Consider the following 25,394-nt stretch of genomic DNA (forward strand, 5'->3'; position numbering starts at 1 on the left):
CAATTCCAAAGATGTGGACACGAGAGCTATTGGGAGAGCCGAAGCTATAAGTGTGAATAAAATCATATTGAAAGAGAACATAGAAGATCTGGTTACAAGTGGGAAAAAAAAGGTGCAAATATGTGAGTTTACAGACTGAAGTTTGCTGTGGCTTCATAATAAAAGACAACAGCTGTGTTAATACTGAAGGATCCACTTTCTCCTACTGGATACTCTATGCCTAATTTTTTGAAATCTTCAAATCTGTGTCTTCCCTTGTATTTTGCATCACTTTCTGTATTTGATCTTCTTTCTTTGCTCCCTTTTGCTCCTTAACTGCCCAAATGTGGCCATTCCTCTGCCTCCCCTTACTTCTTGCACTTTGCACAATGTTCATTTTCTCTCTTAAAGCTTGTGAGTGGGTAACATCTTAGTCTCCATATTCTCTCATGTTAGACTGTTTTTCCTTCCCTTTCCTCCTTACTCACCTCCGTTTTCCAAGTCATTGACACTCATGAGATGAAACTAAAAACCTGGGTTCCGGTCGCGATCGTGTCGCTTACTCCTAACTGCATGACTGTGAGAGTCGGAGCACCTCTCTGGATTTTCTTGTCCTCACCTCTAACATGAAAGGCTCCTTAGTAATGAAAAATCACTTCCTATTCAAAAGAAAATACGTGATTCTTCCATTTCCTTCCAACTTCTCATAGGCCTCTGTCAAGGTATATTCCAAAAGAAATAACACTTAACAAAAGTTACCAAGTTTCCTCTGCTAAGACAGTTATGCATATTGCATTTTGGTCAAACTAGTATCTTATATGTTATGTTGGTGGTAGAAATAGCAATTTATAGTAATAAATAGAATTTTCTCTTTCCAAATGGGCCACCTACTTTTTAAAAATCTTTCCCACTTACTAGAAGCCTCGCACAGCCCTCCCTGTCCTCGCTGAGTGCCAGGGTGTGGGTCCACGTATGGCTGAACAAGCACCAGGATACAAGGAGAACAAAAGAGAAGGAGGAGTTTGTCCTCTGAGCACTTCCAGACCCACGGAATAAATCCAGGAGGATGAGGGCATGCACAGTTCTGTTTTACAGATTCTTTGAAGCAAAAATTTTCCTCGCCATCAGCTGTCTAGCAGGTCTCCATTTCAAGACCAGATAGCTAAACAAATAAGCTGTATCCTACCCATGTCAGCCTTCCTCACTCGATAAACAATTTAAAAAAGAAAACAAAAGACTGTCTTAAACATGATTCTTCTCTTAACGATGGCTAACCCAGAATCCTTCAAATCCCGAAGGGAACTAATTCTGGAATGCCCTGACTTGGATGCCTTTGTCTCAAGGCCTGTGAATTTCAGAGCTGGGCATTATCACTTTGTCAGTTCTCCCTGATGTGGTAATGACTATGAAAGGAAAGAGGCATTGGGTCACTATTTTTGAATTTGATCCTTGAAGAAAATGTCATTTCTGTGACCATCTATCACTATGCTCGGCGCTCAAAAGGGCTGGACCAGAGAGGAGTGGGGGGGGGGTCTGCCCTTGTCTACACACCTCTGAACTCATGTTAGCTGGGGGGTGTTTGAAAAAAAAAAAGAATAGCAGCTTGACTGCAGACTGCTACCCTTTCTGGTTTTATGGAGCAAAGCACGGGTCAGAATTTGCCCCATCAGCAAGACCTCCTAATTAAATGCAGCAGCAACAAAGAAATTCACATTGGGGTTACCAACACCCACCCCATACAATTCTCACCCCTTTCTCATCAGGATCCCCTTAGCACCGAGACCAAACTCCCCTGAAATAATACTTTCTTTTGTCTTTCTTCTCTTGCATTTTCCCTGCCATTTTTGATAATAGGTAGGTAGCAGGCAGGGGAGTATCAGGTGGTGCCATGATGTGGGCGTAGGCGACTGCTCTATTTCCCTTGGTGATAGAAGCATTTTCTATCCAGAACCTGATTTTTGAGGATTTCTTACTACCTTGCTACAAATTATTATTTGTCTATGAGATAATTGTTAAAATACATAAACCGCAGGTTCCTTCTCAGAAGACTTACATGTAAAATCTTTTGATGTCGCTGTTGCAAATCACATTATTGGCATCAAGATTCCGCATCAGCCCGCCGTTCCACGTTCGCTGTTTGTGCACGTGTCCCTCCTCAAGAAGGATGATCAAGGAGTGATTTATGCCTACATGTTTAGTCATGACAGGGTTAGTAATTGTGTTCCACTTTACCTCAACAACAGATAAGAGGCTGTTACAAATTAGCAATGTGGGAAAAGTCTTGTGGTAACTGGTGACAAAGATGGAGGGGATTGTTTGTTTTTGTTGTTGTTGGCTGTTAAACTATGGAAGGAAATTTGAGCCTAAGCAACTCTGTTAGATGGAAGAAAAGATTCTCGCTCTGTATAAAGTGTGTGTGTGTGTTTCTGGGTGTGTGTGTGTGTATTATATACACTACGTATATTATATATACACATCACACACACATTATAGTGAAAGTGGGGGAAAGATGGGTTAATTAAGTCCTTCATGTGAGTTCTTACTGGGATCCATGTCTGAAAGCAAACCCGTGTAACCCACGAAGCAGCTCTCAAAGCAGGCGCTGAGGAAGATCCCGAGGAAGGCCCACTCATAAGGAAACTTGAACATTTATCCCATCTAGAGGCCTTCAGAATGAACCCAAACCAACATCTGCTGCTGTCTTGCCTGCCCAGAACAGGCTTGGTTTTGTCCAGAGAAAGCAGTCACATTTCAGTGACTCTCATTCCGGCTTCCCTAGGTGAAAATGACAGGTGTGGGGAGGGCATTGCCGCCATTATATATGTAACGACATATGCTGGTCTCATCTTTGAGTCAGGCCAATTCAGGGTCAGGCTGAATTCTGGACTGCCAATCCACAGAAGGGATAAAGAGTACGTCACTCCGCAAAAGAGCCCACCTCCAGAGTTAGAATGACTTCTCTGCCCTGGTGTATGCGCTTCTCTAAAGCTGTGCTCTCATTTACACATACTCTTCTCAAAAGCAGAAGATAATTTTAAAAACATAACCCTTGGGTAAAGAAGCCATTTTATGGGGAAGCACCAAAGACGATAAATACTCCTGTTGTCAAGTTTTAAAGAAAGTTTTCGAGAACTGCAAATTGTTTCCACTTGAATAAATTTGCAGTATCAATAGGCTGTTGACATTGGGTTGGTAACAACCTAAATCAGTTGATTTTACTGTCAGTTGAGCATCTACTGAAGATGTTTAAGTAGAAAGGTATTATAATCACGGTGTTTCCGAAGATTGATTTGGTATCACTGAATATGGGAAGAGGCAGATAGACCCATTTTAAAAGTCTAGGGCAGCTCTGGGAATAGAAAGATAAATATCTGAGAGACATTACCAAGGAAAAGGAAAAAGTTAGGAGCTTCACATCTGCAAGGGGCAGAGGGAGAGAAAATTTCACGTCAGGTTGAGTATAGCATTCTCAGCTGAGAACGACTGAGGCTGCGATTCTCTGAGGCATTTGTCGATAATCCCACTACTTAGGGAAGTTTAAAAAGAGATTTAAAAATATACCACAAAAGCTAAAACAGCAACTAGGCAAACATGCAATCCAAATTAAAGATGAACAAACAGATAAACATCAAATAAGGGCATCTCATCAGTGGAAGAGCGGTAGGTCACGGAGAGCCTGAGGAAGTTTGTCCTTTCCAGCAAGAGTCCTTTGTAAAGCGGGGTCAGGCAGGAGCAGGAAGGAATGTGCTGTGTTATGAATTTGAGACCATGAGGCTAAGGCCAGAGGAATGCAATCGAGGGGATGAAGTTGATGTTCCATTCAAATTCCCCGCAGCCTATTGCATTGTACATTCAAAAAGCTAATAAAAGAAAACTACCTCTCAAATCTACAAGCTGGGCCGGGCTAGCTCACCACTAAGGCCAAGCAACGTTCAGTTGAGCCACACAGTCGCAAATAAGCAGAGAATCTGCCCAGAGGCATATCTAGTTATTGAAAAGGTCTTTTTAAGACCTGGAGTCAGAGTATTTCAGAGGCTCGTTGGACATTCTTTGGTGCATTGGTTTTCTTCTTTTGTGGAGGTAAAGCAGAGTTAGCCTGATGTTTATGGAAGTACCTGAGAGTCATCTTTGAAGACATTTTCTTTCACTCCCTTAGTCAGAGTCCCCGGGTCATTTTTCTAATGTCTTTCCTTCGTCTTGTTTTCATTTCTGTTGACATAGGTGCTAATCTGTGAAAAAGTTTTTACTCATCCGCACTGAAATGAAAAAAAAAAAATGATGTGGAGAATGTTTTCATAAAGCTTTATTCGTTGCTTTTAAAGAGCAATCCTAGGCCGGGTGCGGTGGCTCACGCCTGTAATCCCAGCACTTTGGGAGGCCGAGGCGGGTGTATCATGAGGTCAGGAGTTTGAGACCAGCCTGGCCAAGATGGTGAAACCCTGTCTCTATTAAAAATACAAAAAAAAAAATTACAGGCACAGTAGCAGGTGCCTGTAATCCTAGCTACTCAGGAGGCTGAGGCAGGAGAATCGCTTGAACCTGGGAGGCGGAGGTTGCAGTGAGCCAAGATCGCGCCACTGTACTCTAGCCTAGGCAACAGAGCAAGACTCCGTCTCAAAAAACAAATAAATACATAAATAAAGAAGTCCTTTTGGCCAGGCGTGGTGGCTTACTCCTGTAATCGCAACACTTTAGGAGGCCAAGGCGGGTGGATCACCTGAGGACAGGAGTTTGAGACCAGCCTGACCAATATGGTGAAATCCCGTATCTACTAAAAATACAAAAATTACCTGGGCGTGGTGGCAGGGGCCTCTAATCCTAGCTACTCAGGAGGCTGAGGGAAGAGGATTGCTTGAACCCAGGAGGCGGAGGTTGCAGTGAGCTGAGATCGGGCCACTGCATTCCAGCCTGGGCAACAGAGTGAGACTTGTCTCAGGAAAAAAAGAAAAAAAAAACAGTTCTTTTGAAAGAACTCACCCTGCAGTTAGGTCCTGCCTCTCTTTGATACGTTTAAATGGCCTTGTTTATGAAACGATGGGAGTAACAAGTAGTAGTTTTTAATTTAAAAACCCTGTGTTGATCCCTGGTTTTTTTTCATGGTTTGTAAAATTGGCAAGTCAGGGAGCCACTCTCACCCCCACCTTAGGTTCCTCATTAAAACCTCGCTTTCTTTAAACCTTCAGCACCTCATGTTCTCCAGTGAGGAGATCTGTCCAAGGCTGCCTTCCAGTATGACTCTGTGCTGGCCGCTGTGCCTCAGCCGGGCCCCTGCACCCCGACACCTTCCTCCGCAGCCCTCCCAGCCCCACCCGGGCCCCCGCCTGGCTGCCTGATCCCACAGTCTAGTTCACCACTAAGGCCAAGCAACGCTCAGTTGAGCCACACAGTTGCAAATAAGCAGAGAATCTGCCCAGAGGCATATCTAGTTCTATTCTGGGGCCTGGCTTGGTCCTCACCTGGGTGCAGCTCTTCCCCAGCTATGTCAGCACGAACACATCTCCCCTTCTGCTCACTCTGGTGAGCGGTAGCCTCACGGGACACTCATTTTTAATAGTTAAATTGTCAGGTATGTGACCTCTGCTCACCCAGACTTCTCTGTTTTCACAATATCCTGACACTTTAGCTTGCACGGAAAGGCTGTTCTGAAACTGTTGGGTGCCGGGTTAGATAGGAGCTCTGAGGACCCTGACACTGGAGCAGCCTTCCTTGTGCAAACACTTCAGCCCTGTTAGTGCCTGCACTTAGCTTCAGCTACTCCTTGGAAGGCACAAATTCAGAACTTCCAGGGCTAAACTGTTAAGCTGGGCCACTAAGATCCCAGCTTAACCCTCTGTCATTCTAACTGTACTACCTACAAAGGTTACTTGTATTTTTATTTCCCAAAGAACCAAAGGCTAATAGGTGAGAGTCTGAACTTTCAGCTTCCTGGGCTGTATCTCCCTGTGCCCAGGATCCTGTGATACAGAATGCCTGCCCAGCAGGGAATGGAATGTGTGGTAAGCCAATGAAAGAGCAAAGTCAGAGGTTGCAGAAATGCTTTCTACAGGAGAAAGGTGAAGTTTCTGCTTCAGATTGAATGGGGCTAGAAAATAAAAACCAGCAAAAGGGTCAAAAAAGGGCAGAGGAGAATGAATCAGCAAGCTGCTTGCAGGTGGTACCATCTATATAAAGCTAGAGTTCCCAGCTTTAAATCAGGCACTGTGATCTACAGGAGGGCTAATGGGCCTGGGGTCAGCTGCACAAAAGTCCCAGTTATGGTCCAGTCAAGAGATAGAGTGAGAGCCAGATCAAATCAGCTAACCATGTCGTATTTTCATTTTCCATCTCTGAAATGGGGGGAAAATAGTGCAATACAGAATTCTATGTAGAGGCATTCAAAAGGGCATTAATTTGTTTTAACCCAATAGCACGTTCTTCACATCATACCATGAGATGCGTAATGTGCTGCAAGACTTATGCCAAACTGAACGACAGAACTTTAGGCTGGTTTTGTCAATAATTCTGTAACTCTGCACTGCTTGCTCTTAAATAAACCAGTGCGTGTTTGTTTCTTCAAGAGCAATAATGTCTTCAAAAAAGCGATCACAGCAATAAACTCTGTTGGATTTCTGTCATTTATGCCTTCCTTTGCTAGGGGCGTTTGGGTTGGTGGGGAGGACATCTTCAGCTCTGCCTTTTGTGAGTCTAAACAATGATTCCACTTAATGGTGCATTTGCTTCCTCTGCGTCTCCATTCCTGGCTTCTCCCTCCCGAGTGCCCGTTCCTGCCGCTGGCTGAGCAGCGTGGCAGGTTGTCAGATCATGTCAGTCAAACCCATGATCTGATCAATACTGTCCCCACCAAATTAATGAGATCAGCTCATCACCGGGCACGGAACAGACCTCCGTCCCTCGCCTTCCTCCTCTCTTTCTTCCCTCTCTCTACTATAGCATTGTCCTGGCAGAGTCTTCTCTGTCTTTATCCCCTAGAATCTTCTCCTAATGAACAACCACATTTTTCAAAGTGAGTGTTTCACTAAAAACTCCCTATCTCATAAACAAGTGAAACTGAAAAAACAAATGAAACACCTCTATCCTTTATTCCAAAATATGACTTTTTTTACTCCTGAAATAAGACCTTTTTTACTCCTCACTCCTGTGTGGCCCCGTGTTTTCACCTGTGATTATGATCCCCTGTCACTGTTTTCCTCCCCTGGTAACCTGTCTTTCTCTGACAGCACTGTTTCTCTGTTAGTTCTGTGTCTGGGTTTATTTTAAGTAGGATGTTGATTCAGGTCTCCATCTCACTTCGATTAGTGAAGCAGTCTTAGAATCAATCTGAAATCCACCCTTTAGTATATTGTGGTCCCAAGGAAACTCCTAATTTCTCATCCAGAATTTTGCTTTTTTTTAATTTCTTCAGACGACACCGTCATTTTTGAAATTTTCTCTGGTGCTGCCACAAATAGAAAAGTCACGAAAATTCAATTCTTCAGTCAAATGTTGTATCTATGATGCATATTTATGAGCACAGAACAGCTTTTAAAATGTATTTTAACACTCAAATTATAAGTTCCTCTTGTATTTGTCTGCTAAAAAGAGTGTGTAATAAAAAAACAAATAATCATTAAATGTCAGGAAATATTGCATCTCATTTCAGTGAACACAGTAAATCATCATGCAAGATATTCCCCATTCTTTCAATATCACTGTAGACAAGATGGGTTATCATCACCACTGCCAGCATTCAAGCTCTAATTTACCATTATGAAGTATGTCAATCACTAAGAAATAAAGTCTTTAAAAGGTTCTTATTTTATTAATTTGTTGAAGATGTCTGAAGATACTAAAAGGATTTTTTACATATGCAAATACATACATGCACGTAAACATACTGTACTGTACTGCCACTGAGGGAATAAGTCAGTAAATCTTTAAGAACTGACATAACAGTGAATTAAATCTACTTTATAGAAAATATGAAGGAATACTAAGGAATTTAATATCAGCAAACATGTTCCCTTTGAAACCGCAAATTAGATGTGCAGGAGGATTTTGGTCACACTTGAAAGAATCGTGCTGAGATGGAGAGCTGGTCTGTTTACTCGTGTTCTCACCGGTGAGGTTTTTCTATGTTAAACGGGTTTTTGATTACTTCAAAGCATGTTTGAAGTCCTCACTCTGCATCGCTCATGCACAAAGACAAATGTTCCTCCAAATTTGTGCAACTAATATTGCTACACATTATATTTATAAGTCAGAAGAAACTGCAGTTTCCTATTTAACACCAAGTTAATGCGTCTTGTATTTAGCTATGACAGTGAAGGTCGTCTGACAAATGTTACGTTTCCAACTGGAGTGGTCACAAACCTGCATGGGGACATGGACAAGGCTATCACAGTGGACATTGAGTCATCCAGCCGAGAAGAAGATGTCAGCATCACTTCAAATCTGTCCTCGATCGATTCTTTCTACACCATGGTTCAAGGTAAACACGAAAGCATCATTTTAAACTGATCATTTTAAAGTACCACCAGCACCCAGATGGAAGGCGGCAACACCCATTTTCCAAGATGAACCAGAAAAGGGAAGGTGAAAATACAAACCTCTAGAAATATTGGTGACATAATCTACAGTGTACATGTAATACTTATTTAGTTATATAGACATATTTTAAAACCACATATAAAATAATCTGTCAACCTTGGAATAGTGTCTGTTTCCATTCTCATATATTAAAACAACTTCATTCCAGCCCTTCACCTGCATCATCAGACGATTTTTGCACCACCCACGAGTTTTCCAGAGCAGGTCTTCTGACCGCCATCTAAGTACAGTAGTTTGAGACCTAGCACTTTTTGAGTCCATATGTGATGCAGTATTGTAATCTGCATATCATGGAAATTTTATCCCAAATTCCAACTACACATTCATGTAATGCCTGGAGTGTCCATTTTTTCATTCCATCTATAGTCATCTGGATGCCATATCTCCACAATGGACCTTCCTTGCCATATTCCTTTCTAAATTTGAAAAAGCCTGTCTACAATGACATGTGTAATTGTGAGTTCACAACTCTAAGAATAATTACTAAATCTGTATTCAACTTTTTGACTCATTTTTTTTTACCTGTTCCGTGAAGTAATCTCTAACCATCTAAAACTGCTATTGCTTGAATTCATTCCTTCCCCAAATGGTCCTATATTATTTCAAAATTTTAAACTGAGGCAGTAGTCTACAATATGAGCTTTTTTGTATAAAATATAAAACGTCTTCCTTTATTGAAGTCAATTTCGGAGGGAGCATTGCTTTCTATTTTTGGTATTCAAGATATAGATATTAATCCTTTCAAAGGATCTTTGACAGAAGATGCAGGGATTGGGAGCAGGGGAGGGAAGTCTTCCAAGACCTTGGAGGTGTGTACACCACCCTCCTGAGAGATCACATATGTGCCTCTTTACAAAATATGTATTTAGTGCACATCCCATGGAGGCTGAGCTCTCATTTCATCAGGGAAATGAGAAAAAGAAGTCCATTAAACTGGAGAAGGACTTCAAATTCCCCTAAAGTTTGCCTTTAATATTTAGCCAAACCTCTGACAGCATGAAATGCCGGGGATCAAAGTTGTTTTGTTTCTTTCTAAAAGGACATTATCAGGTACTCCTTATTCCTAGTCAACTTTTAGAAATTTAGATCCCATCTCACGGCACAACCGGCCAAGTATTTAATCCATATCTAATAGTTCATGTTTTGTGCTTCTTGTTCTTTAGATCAGTTAAGAAACAGCTACCAGATTGGTTATGACGGCTCCCTTAGAATTATCTACGCCAGTGGCCTGGACTCAAACTACCAAACAGAGCCGCATGTTCTGGCTGGCACCGCTAATCCGACCGTTGCCAAAAGAAACATGACTTTGCCTGGTGAGAACGGTCAAAACTTGGTGGAATGGAGATTCCGAAAAGAGCAAGCCCAAGGGAAAGTTAATGTCTTTGGCCGCAAGCTCAGGGTACGTACATGTTGTGGAGCAGGAGATAGCTGCAGCCCTCTGATCTGTGCAGATCACCCTGAGGGCAGGATGCGTCTCCTGCTCACCCCCCTATGTCTATGCTGAATATGAGCACTACGCTCATTGTGGTTCTAACCCCACATGGGCCTGTTCTGGCAGGTGCAGCTGGGGAGGCTGGAGGGAGGTCAGGTCGTGAGAGGGCTGAGAAGAAAAAGCAATAGGACACTAGAGGGAAAAGGAGATCAGGAGTGAAGGTAAAGCCATGACCATGAAAACCAGCTCCAGACATCTTCCAGGTCACTTTCCTAGAGCCATGGTCCATTCCCAAAGTGGACTCCGGCTGCTGCTCTTTGTTCTGCTGAGCGCCAGATGCTGCTGCCACCTGCATCCCCGTTTGCTGCCTCTACTCACTGCTGCTTCCCAGGGCCCCTGCTGCTTCCCAGGGCCCCTGCTGCTTCCCAGGGCCCTTGCTGCTTCCCAGGGCCCCTGCTGCCTTGGGCCACTGCAAACGCAAAGCTAGTTCACAGGCCTCCTCTTGCTCAGCTGTCCTGAAGCAGGGGTCACGTGCACGCATGCACACAGCATCACACCTGTTCTCAGATGCAGGAGTTCATCAAAAGACAAAGACATGGATGACAGCTGTGCCCCTCACTCTGCATACCAAAGACACAGCACCTAACTAGAGTTCAAAAAAATATGGGTTGCAGATGAGGCTCTACTTTTTGCTAATAGTAAACCTTGTGGGAGAATCAGAACATCTCTGAATCTGTTTCCTTATCTATATAATGGTATCTATATTATGATATAGATTATACATTATCTAAATACCATAAGATAGGAGATATATATCTATATAGATAGATAGGATATATATATATATAGCTATATTGCAGATAAATGAAATTTACCCTATACTACCTCTGTTTTACACAGCTGTTACAAGAATCAAATGAGATAATGTGAAAGTACTTTGAAAACAGGCCAGGCGCGGTGGCTCATGCCTGTAATCCCAGCACTTTGGGAGGCCAAGGTAGGCGGATCACTTAGGGTCAGGAGTTCAAGACCAGCCTGGGCAACATGGTGAAACCCCATCTCTACTAAAAATACAAAAATCAGCCAGGCATGGTGGCGGGTCCCTGTAATCTCAGCTTCTCAAGAGGCTGAGGCAGGAGGATCGCTTGAATACGCGAGGTGGAGGTTGCAGTGAGTCAAGATCGCGCCACTACACTCCGGCCTGGGAGACAGAGCAAGATTTTGTCTCAAAACAAGAAAAGAAAAGGCATGGTTATATATTCCCTGGCCCTAAAGCAGATAGCCTCTTCTACTCACACACCAGATGGATAGGAAAGGGCTGTTGAGCTTGCTGGATAGTAAAATTTCACTGGAAAGAGGGAGGAAGGGGATATAGTTTGTCCAGAAACTGACCACATAACATATTGCCTGCTATTCTTGGAGACAAGTTATAAGTAAGTGTGCAGTTTTTTTTTCGTTGTAATACTGCTTTGCAGGACATAAAAGGAACTTAGGCAGATGAGAGGGAAAGAGAGGAAACCCAGTCTGAAGTCCCTGGTTCTCTGCCTAATCCTAAATGAAGAAAATACCTCACTTGAGGAAGGAAGAGGCCATTGCACACAGGCATGGGTGTTACTTTCTTTCTAAATGGCAGAGCCACAATGCCTCAGCAAGACGTTTTAGAAAATGCGCTACTTAAAATGGCCTGTGCCATCCCACTGAAAGGAGATTTCCAGCTGATATGTTTGATTGCTCTCAGAGAGACAATGCCAAGATCACAAGGGAGGGCTTCTTACTTTCAAGATAAGATTGGATGTGCCAGCTCTGACTACTAATTTCATTCCTCTGTGGATTCTAAGAGAGAAATTCTAGGGAGAAAGTGATGATATGAAAATCTGGTTTAAGGACTGAGCCTGGAGTCTGCCAGAATAGAGAAGAGGGGAGAGAAGAGGAAGATCTGAGCCCACCAAGACAGCGAGAATCAGCCCAGAGAGCCACCGTTTCCCTTCCACTCTTTCCTGAGACAGAGGACGCCTCCTCTCTTACCTTGCATTATTTCCTAGCAGAAAGTTCTGTTCATTTTTAAGTTGTTGACCTAAATTTAGCTATGTGCCTGTCACATGGTGGGCACTCAAATATTTATCCAATAAATGAAAGAATGAGGAAAGCCAGCCTTACGATACGAATTCTCTCTGTGCCATTGCATCTAGATCTTCCCAAGGGAGGGGCTATGTGAACACATCCTTGCAAATGTTTGACTGCTATAAATCTAACACTAGAAATAATAGGTTAAATGGAGATACTAGAGATATTCTGTCTATATATATATATGCGTGTGTTTATATATATATACATATATATATATTTTTTTTTTTTGAGATGGAGTCTCAATCTGTCACCCAGGCTGGAGTACAGTGGCGTGATCTTGGCTCACTGCAACCTCTGCCTCCTGGGTTCAAGTGATTCTCATACCTCAGCCCACCAAGTAGCTAGGACTACAGACACGCACCACTATGCCCAGCTAATTTTTGTATTTTTGGTAGAGATGGGGTTTTACCATGTTGGCCAGGCTGGTCTTGAACTCGGGACCTCCAGTGATCTGCCCACCTCGGCCTCCCAAAGTGCTGGGATTACAGGCGTGAGCCATCATGCCTGGCCATATATATATATATATATATATATATATATATACATATATATATGTATATATATATATATATGTTTAAAAAGTAAAAAAGGCAGGGAGTAGAAACGGAAAAATCATATAAGAAAACAGCAATGTAAAAAGCATTTCTGTGAAACAGTGCATTAAGGGACAGGCTGGACACAGCAGAAAATAACAAGCACAGAAAACTGTGATAGAGATGTAAGGAAGCAGAATAAAGACAACTATTCTGTACTTACTTGTTTGTAGCTCATTTTTTTAAAAAAAGACGCATAGATAGCAGTTGCTTATCTGTGCTTTATAATATTTAGTAAATATTCCTAGGTTTTATCAGTGCTGGATTGTAGAACCAGCCTTCAATCAATTACAAAAAATTGTCATGGTGTTCTAATAATAAAATTCATCCCCTAAAGCTGCCCAAGATTCAGAGGCTTAGAGAAAAAAAATCATAGTGAATCATTTTCAAAAAGTAAATCTCAAAATTTGAAAGCCAAACGTGTGTTTACAGGCATGCATAAATATGATAGCATATTTAAATCTCATTATGCCAGCCACATTTGCATAGTGGCCTATTTCTCACTTTAATCTGAGCGGCACGGTGTAGCATGGGACTGCACAATGCACTTGGCACCTGCTGACGGAGCAGACACACACAACAACCTGTAGCAAGTTGATGCTCTAACAGGAACAGAAGAGAGTCTTGATATCGCCACCCAGTGTACTGGGGAATGAGCCTGCCCTTCCTTACTTCCCCCCATGACATCTTGGCTAAGTGAGTGTAATCCCATCTGCTGGCGTCACTCCCTGGGAAAATTGTGTAGCGTCATATTCTTTTCAAGTATATTCCAGAGGGAAGATTATAGCTGCCCGCTCCCAACATCAAAGTGATGTTGTGATTAATTACAATCATGCTGGACATGATCTTTGCAAATGGAGATTTTTTTTCCATGCTTACTTAAAGGAAGTATACTTCACAAAGGAATTCATGGTGATCTCATTCATACACAACAAATGGATTCATTTTTATATAGCTGGAGGTGTAGCAGCGATCTGAGATAAGGTTTCACTTTTAGATTGTTATTTAAGTGTGTGTGTTTGTGTGTGTGTGTGTGTGTGTGTGTGTGTGTGTGTGTGTATAAATATATATTTTTTTTCTTGAGACAGGGTCTTGCTGGGACGCCCAGGCTGGAGTGCAGTAGTGTGATCTTGGCTCACTGCAGCCTCGACTTCACAGGCTCAAGTGATCCTCCCACCCCAGGCTCCCAAGTAGCTGGGACTACAGGCGCCCCCACACCTTGCTAATTTTTGTACTGTTGTAGAGACAGGGTTTCACCATGTTGCCCAGGCTGGTCTCAAACTGCTGACCTTAAGTGATCTGCCCGCCTCGGCCTCCCAAAATCTTGGAATTACAGACATGAGCCACCCCTCCTAGTCTTAACCTGATATTTTTAATAATTAAAAATATTTATTAAAAGGCTACCAGAAGACCGGACACAGTGGTTTACACCTGTAGTCCCAACACTTTGGGAGGCTGAGGCGCGTGGATTGCCTAAGCCCAGGAGTTTGAGACCAGCCAGGGCAACATGGGGAGACCCCGTCTCTACTAAAAATACAAAAATTAGCCGGGTGTGGTGGCGCACGCCTCTAGTCTCAGCTACTCACGGGGCTGAGGTGGGAGAATCACTTGAGCCCAGATAGTCGAGGCTGCAGTGAGCCGAGATCACACTACTGCTCTCCAGCCTAGGTGTCCCAGCAAGACCCTGTCTCAAGAAAAAAAAAAAAAAAGCCACTGAAGCCTGGAATAATGCTGATACTTCATGACTGTAACAAAAAAAAAAAAAAAGACTTGAAAAGTTGCCCTGACGTCATAAAGATGTGGTGAAGCAAGACCATGTCCTGGAACGCAGGTGCCCCTTGTCTGCTCTTTTGTTCACAACACCCAAAGGAGAAGGTCCAGGCATGGTAAGGGGGTGAAAAACATGAGATCTGTTAGTATCTTTTGAAATTTTCCATACTGAATAACAGAGAGCGGTGTCTGGAAACAGTAAGAATGGTTAAAGCCTTGGCTTGTGTTGGGAATTTGGGAAAAAACATAGCCACATTCTAACTCATTCCTCATTACTTTGGTTTGAGGATACAGGAAAGGCACGGCATCCAGTATTTGTCTGGATAAAAGAAAAATCATAACTTCTGTCCAGATGCTGGGTCTCACTGCTTCCAGATGCTTGTCCAAGGCACACACAGTCATGGCATCATCTGACTTGCATCTGGGTATTTCGGTGTCACCTAGCCACACTCACAAACCAAAGGTGCAAATCGGAAGCCAGGGCTGGGCACAGTGGCTCACGCCTGTGATCCCACCACTTTGGGAGGCCGAGGCGGTTGGATCACCTGAGGTCAGGATTTCAAGACCAGCCTGGCCAACATGGTGAGACCCCGTCTCTACTAAAAATACAAAAACTAGCAAGGCGTGGTGGCACATGATTGTAATCCCAGCTACTCAGGAGGCTAAGGCAGGAGAATTGCTTGAACCTGGAGGAGGAGGTTGCAGTAAGCCAAGATTGCACCACTGCACTCCAGCCTGGGTGACAGAGTGAGACTCGTCTAAAAAAAAAAAAAAAAAAAAAAAATCAGAAGCCTGAGCAGCATGGGGTTCCATGCGTGTCTCCCTACAGCAGCACGTCACACCCACTCTGTGGTCCAGATTTCCCATACTCCAACCAGAGGAAATACTGCAGAGATGAAGGAGGGTCCAGGAAGCAGTAAAGAATTCATACAAATTAAAATGGATGCCAAGGAAAATGCAAACACGTGGGCAATAATAACATGGCAGCACTGTCCCTGGACGCTACGGTCAGTCTTCTGTAGTTCCTCCAAAGCCTGGGATAATCTAAGAAAGAAAAAAAGGGCAACCTAAACATTCAGGGTATTTTTTCCTTTCAAAACACAATCACAGGCACTCGAGAGCCCTGAGAAAACCATTTAAATTGTGCAGAACCTCTTCTTGAGGCCTCCAAAAATGGAGTGCAGGTATAAGCGGAAGAACTTGATTCTGCCATTTATCACTTTGATATCAAACATTTCTACAGACTTTAAAATATATATTTGTAACATGAGCTGGTAGCTTCTTTCCAAGGTACACAAAGTATTCTACAAAGCTCAATTCATAAAGTTTCACAAAATTCACATAAGGCAGGGAGCAACTAATATGCAGACATTTCCGCATGGAAGCTCAGAAAGCCTCCAGCTGGCTGGTCAGAATCAAATAAAACTCACTGAAAGACAGAGCCTAAGGGATCTAGGCCAACCTCTTTGTTTACAGATGGACAAAACAGACTCAGAGGGGTTGAAAGCCAAGGTCAGGCTGCTTCAGGTCTAGAGATCAGGCTTCGGACTCCTGGGTTCCTCCCCCAGCCACCACCCCCGACGATCTGCTGTGACTAAGTGTTGCGGGGTTTTTGCCCACATCAGCTAATAGAACTGAGAAGTTAAGATGTAATTTCTAGGCCAGGGTCAGTGTAATTTCTAGGCCAGGCTCGGTGGCTCACGCCTGTAATCCCAGCACTTTGGGAGGCCAAGGTGGGCGGATCACCTGAGGTCAGGAGTTGGAGACCAGCCTGGCCATCATGGTGAAACTCCATCTCTACTAAAAATACAAAAATTAGCTGGGTGTGGTGGCAGGCACCTGTAATCCCAGCTACTCGGGAGGCTGAGGCAGGAGAATGGCTTGAACCCGGGAGGCGAAGGCTGCAGTGAGCCGAGATCACACCACTGCACTCCAGCCTGGGCAACAAGGGCAAAACTCCATCTCAAAAAAAAAAAAAAAAAAAAAAAAAGATGTAATTTCTCTCCAGGGTTCTGCCTTCTTATTTTTTGTAAATCAGCTCTCTGGGTGCTTCCCACCCTCAACATCATCTCTTTTTAGCTTATCGAGCTACCATTCCACGGACTTCACAATACACCCGTTGAACAGCCAATTGGAAAAGTTTAAGCTTAAGGATTATTTTTGCATGGGACATGTTTAATGTCAATGATAGAATGCAAAAGGCAGTTTATTCCAAATTTTACAAATATATATGATGTATGTATATACACATATATTTATATATAAACATGTGAGTGGTTGTGTGTGTAAAATTGGTCAGCTGGATCTGTCCATTTTGAAGGTTCTAGCTAGAATATGGTTATAGAAAATTAAGATTTTCCCATTTAATTTTTAACAGTCAAAACAGTTAATGAGCATTTTGGAATGTACAAGCCACCACTCCCACAAAGGTTCTGTAGAAGACCAGAGAATGAATAGGCCATGGTCTCTGCTCTTCAGAGGTTCACAGCCTGCAAACACTGGAGACTATTTGTAAAGCAGAACTGAATCGGGACCACGTTTCTACTGCAATAACGAAGGCTGGGTTGTGTATGCCTCGGATGGCAGACGGTAACAGCCAGATTTAGTCCAAGGCTCCGGACGTGGCACCTAGCCACAGAGACTCTATGACAACACATGGTGCTGAATTTGTCAAATAAGTACAATATTCAGATCATGTGTATGTGTTAGTAAAGGACTCTGAAGTCCCTGCCAGTTAACCAGATCTTCTCCAAAGAAAGGGGCCTTCTCAAAAATTGTGATGTTGCAGCACTGGGCCAAAAGCAATGATCTTGTTTATAACCTGCTGCTATTGAAACTCATTAATAATTTACAGTAATGTGGGTTCCAACTTCTACTTAACTGCTCTTCAAAGGGCGAGAGTCACATTAACCACCGTGTTTTATTTAATGGAGCCATGATTAATTTGCTAAGCAATTATTTTCCAGTGTCTTTTGGAGGAGCTTTGAGTCCTATGAATAGGTGTCATGTTTATCACCTTTGGATCTCCTGAACAAACTTTAAGACAAATACATTTTGGTATTTTTCTTATCAGTTGCTTTAGTTTACAAAATTTAATTGAAATGGTTTTGAACAAATGCCAGGCTGTCTTTCTGCTTAATAAAACACTTTAAAAGAGCAGTTAATCTACTGCCTTGCACTTGTACCCAAGAAGTTGCTAAATTAATTTACTTACAAAGAGAATCAATCATCATAAATGGTGTTTAAACAATACTGGGGACTCCTGTGTTGGAATAACATTATTTATTTTATCTTCTTGTTGGTGTTGTAACAGGTTAATGGCAGAAACCTCCTTTCAGTTGACTTTGATCGAACAACAAAGACAGAAAAGATCTATGACGACCACCGTAAATTTCTACTGAGGATCGCCTACGACACGTCTGGGCACCCGACTCTCTGGCTGCCAAGCAGCAAGCTGATGGCCGTCAATGTCACCTATTCATCCACAGGTCAAATCGCCAGCATCCAGCGAGGCACCACTAGCGAGAAAGTAGATTATGATGGACAGGGGAGGATCGTATCTCGGGTCTTTGCTGATGGTAAAACATGGAGTTACACATATTTAGAAAAGGTATGCCTGCAAACTAAGCTCAACAATAGGGAAAGGATAATTCACATTTTTCAGCAATCATCCAGAGCACTAAGGGGGAAAAAAACCAGTGGCACATGACTGAGTTCCATTTATTATTCGAAGTATCAATACAGAAGTCACATTGGCACAGCAATGATGAATTTCTGCATTAGCAAAGTAGTTTCTCCTTAGTTAAGTTCTACTGTCTGAGACCCTTTTAAGTGATTTATGATGTAAACAAACAAGCATTAACATTGTCCACCTGCCAAGCTTACACATTGACAACATTCACAAATTAGACCTTGAGCATGTAAGTCGCTCGTAAATAATTTTCGTGCTGGCTCTTTCATTTAAGAGAGAGCCTTACATTAGCACAGTTAAAGCTGTCAGCTTTGTGTTGTTCCTGGCAGAGCTTCAACATAATCATAAAAAGCATGTAGATCCTAGTTATGCATTATTAACCAAAAGAGGCGATTTTCTTAGAAAGCCACACTTTCAGGTACTCTGTGGCATCTTTCCTTTCTTCTACATATAAAAGGTAAGCGTCCTAGATTAGGCTGTTTTCCATTCTTAAGAACTATGCATAGTATCAAAAATGGAGACTTAGAATTACACGTGTGCAAAATGCTAAGCTGTATGCTGTGCGGCTTGGGGTATTGACTGGGGTCAGAGGAAATGAAAGTAAAAGAAAAGGAAGAAAAAGGAAAGAACAATCTCCCTGTAATTCCTTTCTTAAGAAATATCCACCGAAAAGCATATTCATGGAATGTTTCATTTGCCTTTGAGACAGAAGTTCGCCCTAGAAAATGATTCTGTTTTGAGTTCCGGTAGCTCTCAGACCCCAGAGCACGGCACCACCAGTTACCCAGCAGCGCGTGCTACACACTCTACTCGGCAGTTACTGCTCCACCCCTCCTGAATGAAACATTGCACAGAGGAACTCTTGTCATCCAAATAAATCACATTACATCCATGTTGTCACTGTGCTCCCCTCACACAGTCTTGTTCTTTACCAGAGGTGCCCTGGGGAATGACTCAGTCTAAACCTAACCCCCCGAACCCTGAGCCATCCCACCTAATTCCAGCCGGCGCCTGCACAGGGTACCCCTCGTGAGAACCAGTTTCAGTTCCAAAGCTCACTGGAGGATGCTACTGTCTTAACGGCAGCCCCCCACCTCTGGGATGCGTCCAGCTAGGACCCTCATGGCCAATCCGTCCTCTTGCAAACCCACCTGCCTGCTCTCCTTAGACTCACCCTTGAGACAGTGAACCGCACCTGTTAGATGACAGGCCCCTAAGGCAACGTTTCTAAGCGGGAGAGGATCACCGCTTCATTCTGGAGCAGTTTTCCCAATTTAAATTAAGTGCGTTACAGAGAAGAATAACAGAAACATACAAGCGCAACCCTACAAATGTATAGTAGTGATCATAATGGCACTGGGAAATGTTTAGAGGGAACCCAGGAGCATATCACTGAGAAGAGCCGCTGTCACAGAATGACAAAGGCAGTGACCAAGATCACCTGCATGCATCCAGGAGGATCAGAAAAGACAACAGACAGATCTTTCTCATCATCTCTCCCAAATCCCGCAAATCCACCCAGACTATTCTGAGGTTCTTACTGGGATAGGTGCACTAAGCCAAAACTTACTCATAGCAAAACAAGTAATATTTTACAGACCACCATCAAATATGACTTCAGATGATTCCAAAAGTAGGTATCCATGTGAATTCAGCAATAGTCCAAGCTTTCCTTGGAACAATGCAAACTATTAGGAACAATTCTCAGGACATTTACTACACAACCTGCTTGCAAAAATTGCCCCTAGGTCTGCCCAAAGGGGAGATTCTACAGAAGCTGAAGTCAGGCAAAGGAGAAGTCCCAGCAGGGCTCCCAAGCTCCACATCCTCCCTGTGCCACTGTTGTTCCATTGGGCCCAACAGGAAGCTTCCTCAGAGAGCCACCCACAGCCCTGTGTTACTGCTGAGCTTGACTTAACCAGCCTGGGATGACCTTCTCTCACGTTTGTTGGCCTAATAACTGTCACTTGTCTTTCGGCAGTGGCTCACGAAATAGAGTTGATTTTTAATACATTTACTCATTTCATAATTTAGCACCAAAGCAGTATGTAGTCCAGAAACCATTCTTATTGCTCCTGAGATACAAATCGGATTTGGTATCCACAGAAAGAAAAGGAGATTTTGTTGTCAGTACGGATGCCTTGTAACAATTTGCTTGTATGGGTATATATTTCTATTAAGGGCATGTATAGCTCTCATTCACCATGTGATTAATGTCACAATATTTTTTGGTGTTGATGCTTTCTATACACTTTATCCATTTTTGGCTAATTTTATGTCTTTGTAGAATAATACTGTGAATGCTTTGCCCCTCCCCCAAGTACACTAGAAATTAAACATGATTTGAGTGGTTCTTCAGTCAAATGAGGGGGGGGAAGCCACCTTACTAAATAATTGCTAATTATGGATAGAACTGCATTCCCCATATGCTCTTTTCTCCTCAAAATATTGTCTGTAAAGCAGCTTTGATCATGCCTGTATTATGACTAATCCACATCCATTGACAATCTGCTGGTTGGCTACGAATGTCTAGGAAAAGAATGGTACCGTCGTGACAGGCAGCACATTGTGAATCTTGAGCCACTAATTGCAGAACCCCTAACAATTAAGCATCCAGGCAAATTAGGCAGACAAACGTTAACAACATGCAAGGTCAAGGATAACTCAATTAAAATGAAAATCATTTTCTCTAGTGGAATGTTTCTGTGCATCTGTGGTCACTAAATCTGCTTTTGCATCTCCCGTTCACAAACACTGAGTAACAGTGTGTTCTCTCTTTACAGTCCATGGTTCTTCTGCTTCACAGCCAGCGGCAGTACATCTTCGAATATGATATGTGGGACCGCCTGTCTGCCATCACGATGCCCAGTGTGGCCCGCCACACCATGCAGACCATCCGATCCATCGGCTACTACCGCAACATATACAACCCCCCGGAAAGCAACGCCTCCATCATCACGGACTACAACGAGGAGGGGCTGCTTCTGCAAACAGCTTTCTTGGGTACAAGTCGGAGGGTCTTATTCAAATACAGAAGGCAGACTAGGCTCTCAGAAATTTTATATGATAGCACAAGAGTCAGTTTTACCTATGATGAAACAGCAGGCGTCCTAAAGACAGTAAACCTCCAGAGTGATGGTTTTATTTGCACCATTAGATACAGGCAAATTGGCCCCCTGATTGACAGGCAGATTTTCCGCTTTAGTGAAGATGGGATGGTAAATGCAAGATTTGACTATAGCTACGACAACAGCTTTCGAGTGACGAGCATGCAGGGTGTGATCAATGAAACCCCATTGCCTATTGATCTCTATCAGTTTGATGACATTTCTGGCAAAGTTGAGCAGTTTGGAAAATTTGGAGTTATATATTATGATATTAACCAGATCATTTCTACAGCTGTAATGACCTATACGAAGCACTTTGATGCTCATGGCCGTATCAAGGAAATTCAATATGAGATATTCAGGTCGCTCATGTACTGGATTACAATTCAGTATGACAACATGGGTCGGGTAACCAAGAGAGAGATTAAAATAGGGCCCTTTGCCAACACCACCAAATATGCTTATGAGTATGATGTTGATGGACAGCTCCAAACAGTTTACCTCAATGAAAAGATAATGTGGCGGTACAACTACGATCTGAATGGAAACCTCCATTTACTGAACCCAAGTAACAGTGCACGTCTGACACCCCTTCGCTATGACCTGCGAGACAGAATCACTCGACTGGGTGATGTTCAATATCGGTTGGATGAAGACGGTTTCCTACGTCAAAGGGGCACGGAAATCTTTGAATATAGCTCCAAGGGGCTTCTAACTCGAGTTTACAGTAAAGGCAGTGGCTGGACAGTGATCTACCGTTACGACGGCCTGGGAAGGCGTGTTTCTAGCAAAACCAGTCTAGGACAGCACCTGCAGTTTTTTTATGCTGACCTAACTTATCCCACTAGGATTACTCATGTCTACAACCATTCAAGTTCAGAAATTACCTCCCTGTATTATGATCTCCAAGGACATCTTTTTGCCATGGAAATCAGCAGTGGGGACGAATTCTACATTGCATCAGATAACACAGGGACGCCACTGGCTGTGTTCAGTAGCAATGGGCTTATGCTGAAACAGATTCAGTACACTGCATATGGTGAAATCTATTTTGACTCCAATATTGACTTTCAACTGGTAATTGGATTTCATGGTGGCCTGTATGACCCACTCACCAAATTAATCCACTTTGGAGAAAGAGATTATGACATTTTGGCAGGACGGTGGACAACACCTGACATAGAAATCTGGAAAAGAATTGGGAAGGACCCAGCTCCTTTTAACTTGTATATGTTTAGGAATAATAACCCTGCAAGCAAAATCCATGACGTGAAAGATTACGTCACAGGTAAGCATTTGGATTCCTTCCCAAGTGCTGGAGGACTACCATCATTAGATTAATACATAAAATAACCGGAAATGCTTTTTTAAAAAACTTTATACTTTACTCAGGCAAAGTCAAATGGCTAACCTTTTAAATGTGTTTATTTCTCTATGGAACCATAGAGAAATCACAAAGGGAAAATGAGACATAGTCACTTCCTATTCTGCCTGCCATTGCCCAAGGCCACAAGTTTTTGAAATGACATGAACTCCAGTTATTTAAAGAAGGGGAACATGGGGGAGCAAAAAGCATGATGAACACAGAGTCCCAAAATTGGAGTTCCAATGCCAGCTCCTCTCCCACAAGTTGTGTAGCTCTGTAAGCAAGCCCTATGTTTTTTGAGTTTCCATTCCCTTAACTATAAAATTGGGATAATAATGCCTAACTTAGGGCACAAATATAATACATGAAATTCCGCAATAGACAGTAACTACCTTATGAATGTGTCATGTCCGGTTTTTTTGTTTTTTTTTTTTGAGACAGAGTCTTGCTCTTGCCCAGGCTGGAGTGCAGTGGCGCGATCTCTGCTCACTCCAACCTCCGCCTCCCGGGTTCACACCATTCTCCTGCCTCAGCCTCCTGAGTAGCTGGGACTACAGGCACCTGCCACCACGCCCGGCTAATTTTTTTGTATTTTTAGTAGAGACGGGGTTTCACTGTGTTAGCCAGGATGGTCTTGATCTCCTGACCTTGTGATCCGCCCGCCTCGGCCTCCCAAAGTGCTGGGATTACAGGCATGAGCCACCACGCCCAGCCATGCCCGGTTTTTTTAATACGTGTGTCAAGTTCTTATGGAGATGATTAAGGTGAAACACAATACAGGGTGACACCATTTCATCCCTGGGAGGTGTTTAATTCCTGCCTCACCACCATCGCCTCAGGACAGTCACGAAGCCATTTCTCCCATCAGTTGCTTAGACAATGGATCCTGTGTCTGGTCTCACTTCTGTCTTCTTACATCACTGTCTTCATTGCCAGTGCAGTTCTTGCATGGTGACAATACTAATAGGCATACTAACTTTTCCACGAATGTGGGATAATTTTTAGGGTACAGACTTAAGATCTTTCCAAGTTTAGTGCATGCTACCTTTTTAGTTATGCAAGAGGTAGAACATCAGATCCCACTTCTGCCACCATGGAACAACCAGCATGTGAAACAGACAAGGTCCTTTCAAGCATTACTCTAGTTCCCTTTAGTGAGCTGACTTATTCACTCAACCTCTATTCCAAGAATTCTGAATCCTGCTGCTCCTACCTTCCATTCCTGATATACAGTACCATCATTAACCCTCTACCACATTTATATTTCCAGGAGGAAGGTTCTTTCCTGTTGTCTTTTTTTGAGCTTGGTTTAAAGTATTTCGGTTTTGTTTTGGCTTGTGTTAGATGCTCCTTTAGGCTGCCTCTTTTCTAGCTCAATATTTGAGGCGTACTGAGATGTCTGTTCTCTCAGTTCTCAAAACAGCTCTCAACAGCTTGCCCCCTGTTCATTTCATATCTGCTTCCTACCTTTCCAGACTGCCTAAAGCATTTCATATCTCTTCCATGTGAACCAGCTGAAAGTCCCTCCTTTCTGTCTCCTGATTCAGCAGCACCCTTATTCTCATTCAGGGTTTTTCAATACACATCTGCATTCAAACCCCATTATTTTGGCAGTACTTTTCAATACTTACGGCCCTCTGATTTTCACTGTTGTGCAGACATTGTTCAGAGTAACAGAATTTTTGCCCCCAATACTCTAATATTTGGGAGAATTTTCTCCCAAAATAAGGCCCTCCCACCCCCAAACTCATATACACTCTCACATACACACAAATTGTATCACTTTGCATCCTATGTGAACCACTTAGGATTTATGTCTCCCCACCACCACTACTACCACCCCATTTCAAATAGAAAGAATACCACTGGTTTTATAGCCATATGATGCCTGGACGAAGGACCTGCCAGCCTGGCAATGAGGTGAGAGTCTGTGCCCTAGAGAAGGAAATGGGAATCAAGTGGCTCTCCATCATTCTGACAAGCAGTTTACCACTGGTTATTTAAGGGGTGTTGACAGGGGCTGACTGAAAGTCTGGAAAGCCCACAGCTCCTGAATTCATCCTCTCCTAGCAACGTGGACTGCAGGGAATGCCATAGCAGCATTTTTTGAAAAACATCAAAAGAGAGATGGAACAGCATAAAATATATTAGGTGAAATGCAATTTCAAATTTTCCAGCAATGTGCTTAACATATAAAATAATCTACACCCAACCGTACTCATAAAGCTGCAAGCCTGCCGAGTAGTTCTGTAACATTATAACCTCCAGAATAGAATAAAAGCCTTATTCTGAGCTTAATGGCTTTTGGAGTCACATGGCAATATTTTAAAATACCATCTTAAAGGTTTCCAGGTTCTTTCCCCAAAAAGTTTGTCTCCACCTGTGCACAGTGAGCCTTTGAAGTCACAACTGATGGTAATCAGGACTTCTGTGCCCTTGGCCAGTTTTGCCAGCTGTCAGCATTCATCTTTGATTAAGAATCAACTGTTGATTTTAATACTCTCAATTTAGGGGTTTTATTAATAGAAAATGGGTTGTGGAAGTCCGCATATCCTTGGGCAATCGCTTTGGAGAGCTAATAACACACAACTTCTATTTGAGACCAGCCTTTACTAACTACGAAACAAATTTCATTTGTTTTCTACAAGTACGTCTCTCTCCTGCTGCTGTGCATTGTTCTTACTCTTGCTTTCACTGTTACTAGCACAGGCTGCAACTTAGCAGGAGTGATGGCTTACCCAGT

General features: G+C 42.9%; 1 protein-coding gene across 10 annotated transcripts in view; it reads left to right on the forward strand.

The window, feature by feature from the left end:
- The window catches only part of TENM3 (teneurin transmembrane protein 3), a 2,305,387-nt gene that overhangs the window by 2,273,386 nt on the left and 6,607 nt on the right, over positions 1 to 25,394 (forward strand). For all 10 annotated transcript variants that reach the window (XM_055276480.2, XM_063638465.1, XM_063638466.1 and 7 more), the window contains 4 exons: positions 8,271 to 8,446; positions 9,729 to 9,964; positions 17,801 to 18,097; positions 20,962 to 22,573. In XM_055276480.2, coding sequence (XP_055132455.1) covers positions 8,271 to 8,446; positions 9,729 to 9,964; positions 17,801 to 18,097; positions 20,962 to 22,573 — 2,321 coding nt within the window. The remainder of the gene's footprint in view (positions 1 to 8,270; positions 8,447 to 9,728; positions 9,965 to 17,800; positions 18,098 to 20,961; positions 22,574 to 25,394) is intronic.

Source organism: Symphalangus syndactylus, chromosome 4 (assembly GCF_028878055.3).
Source record: "Symphalangus syndactylus isolate Jambi chromosome 4, NHGRI_mSymSyn1-v2.1_pri, whole genome shotgun sequence".
In the NCBI taxonomy this organism is placed as follows: Eukaryota; Metazoa; Chordata; class Mammalia; order Primates; family Hylobatidae; genus Symphalangus; species Symphalangus syndactylus.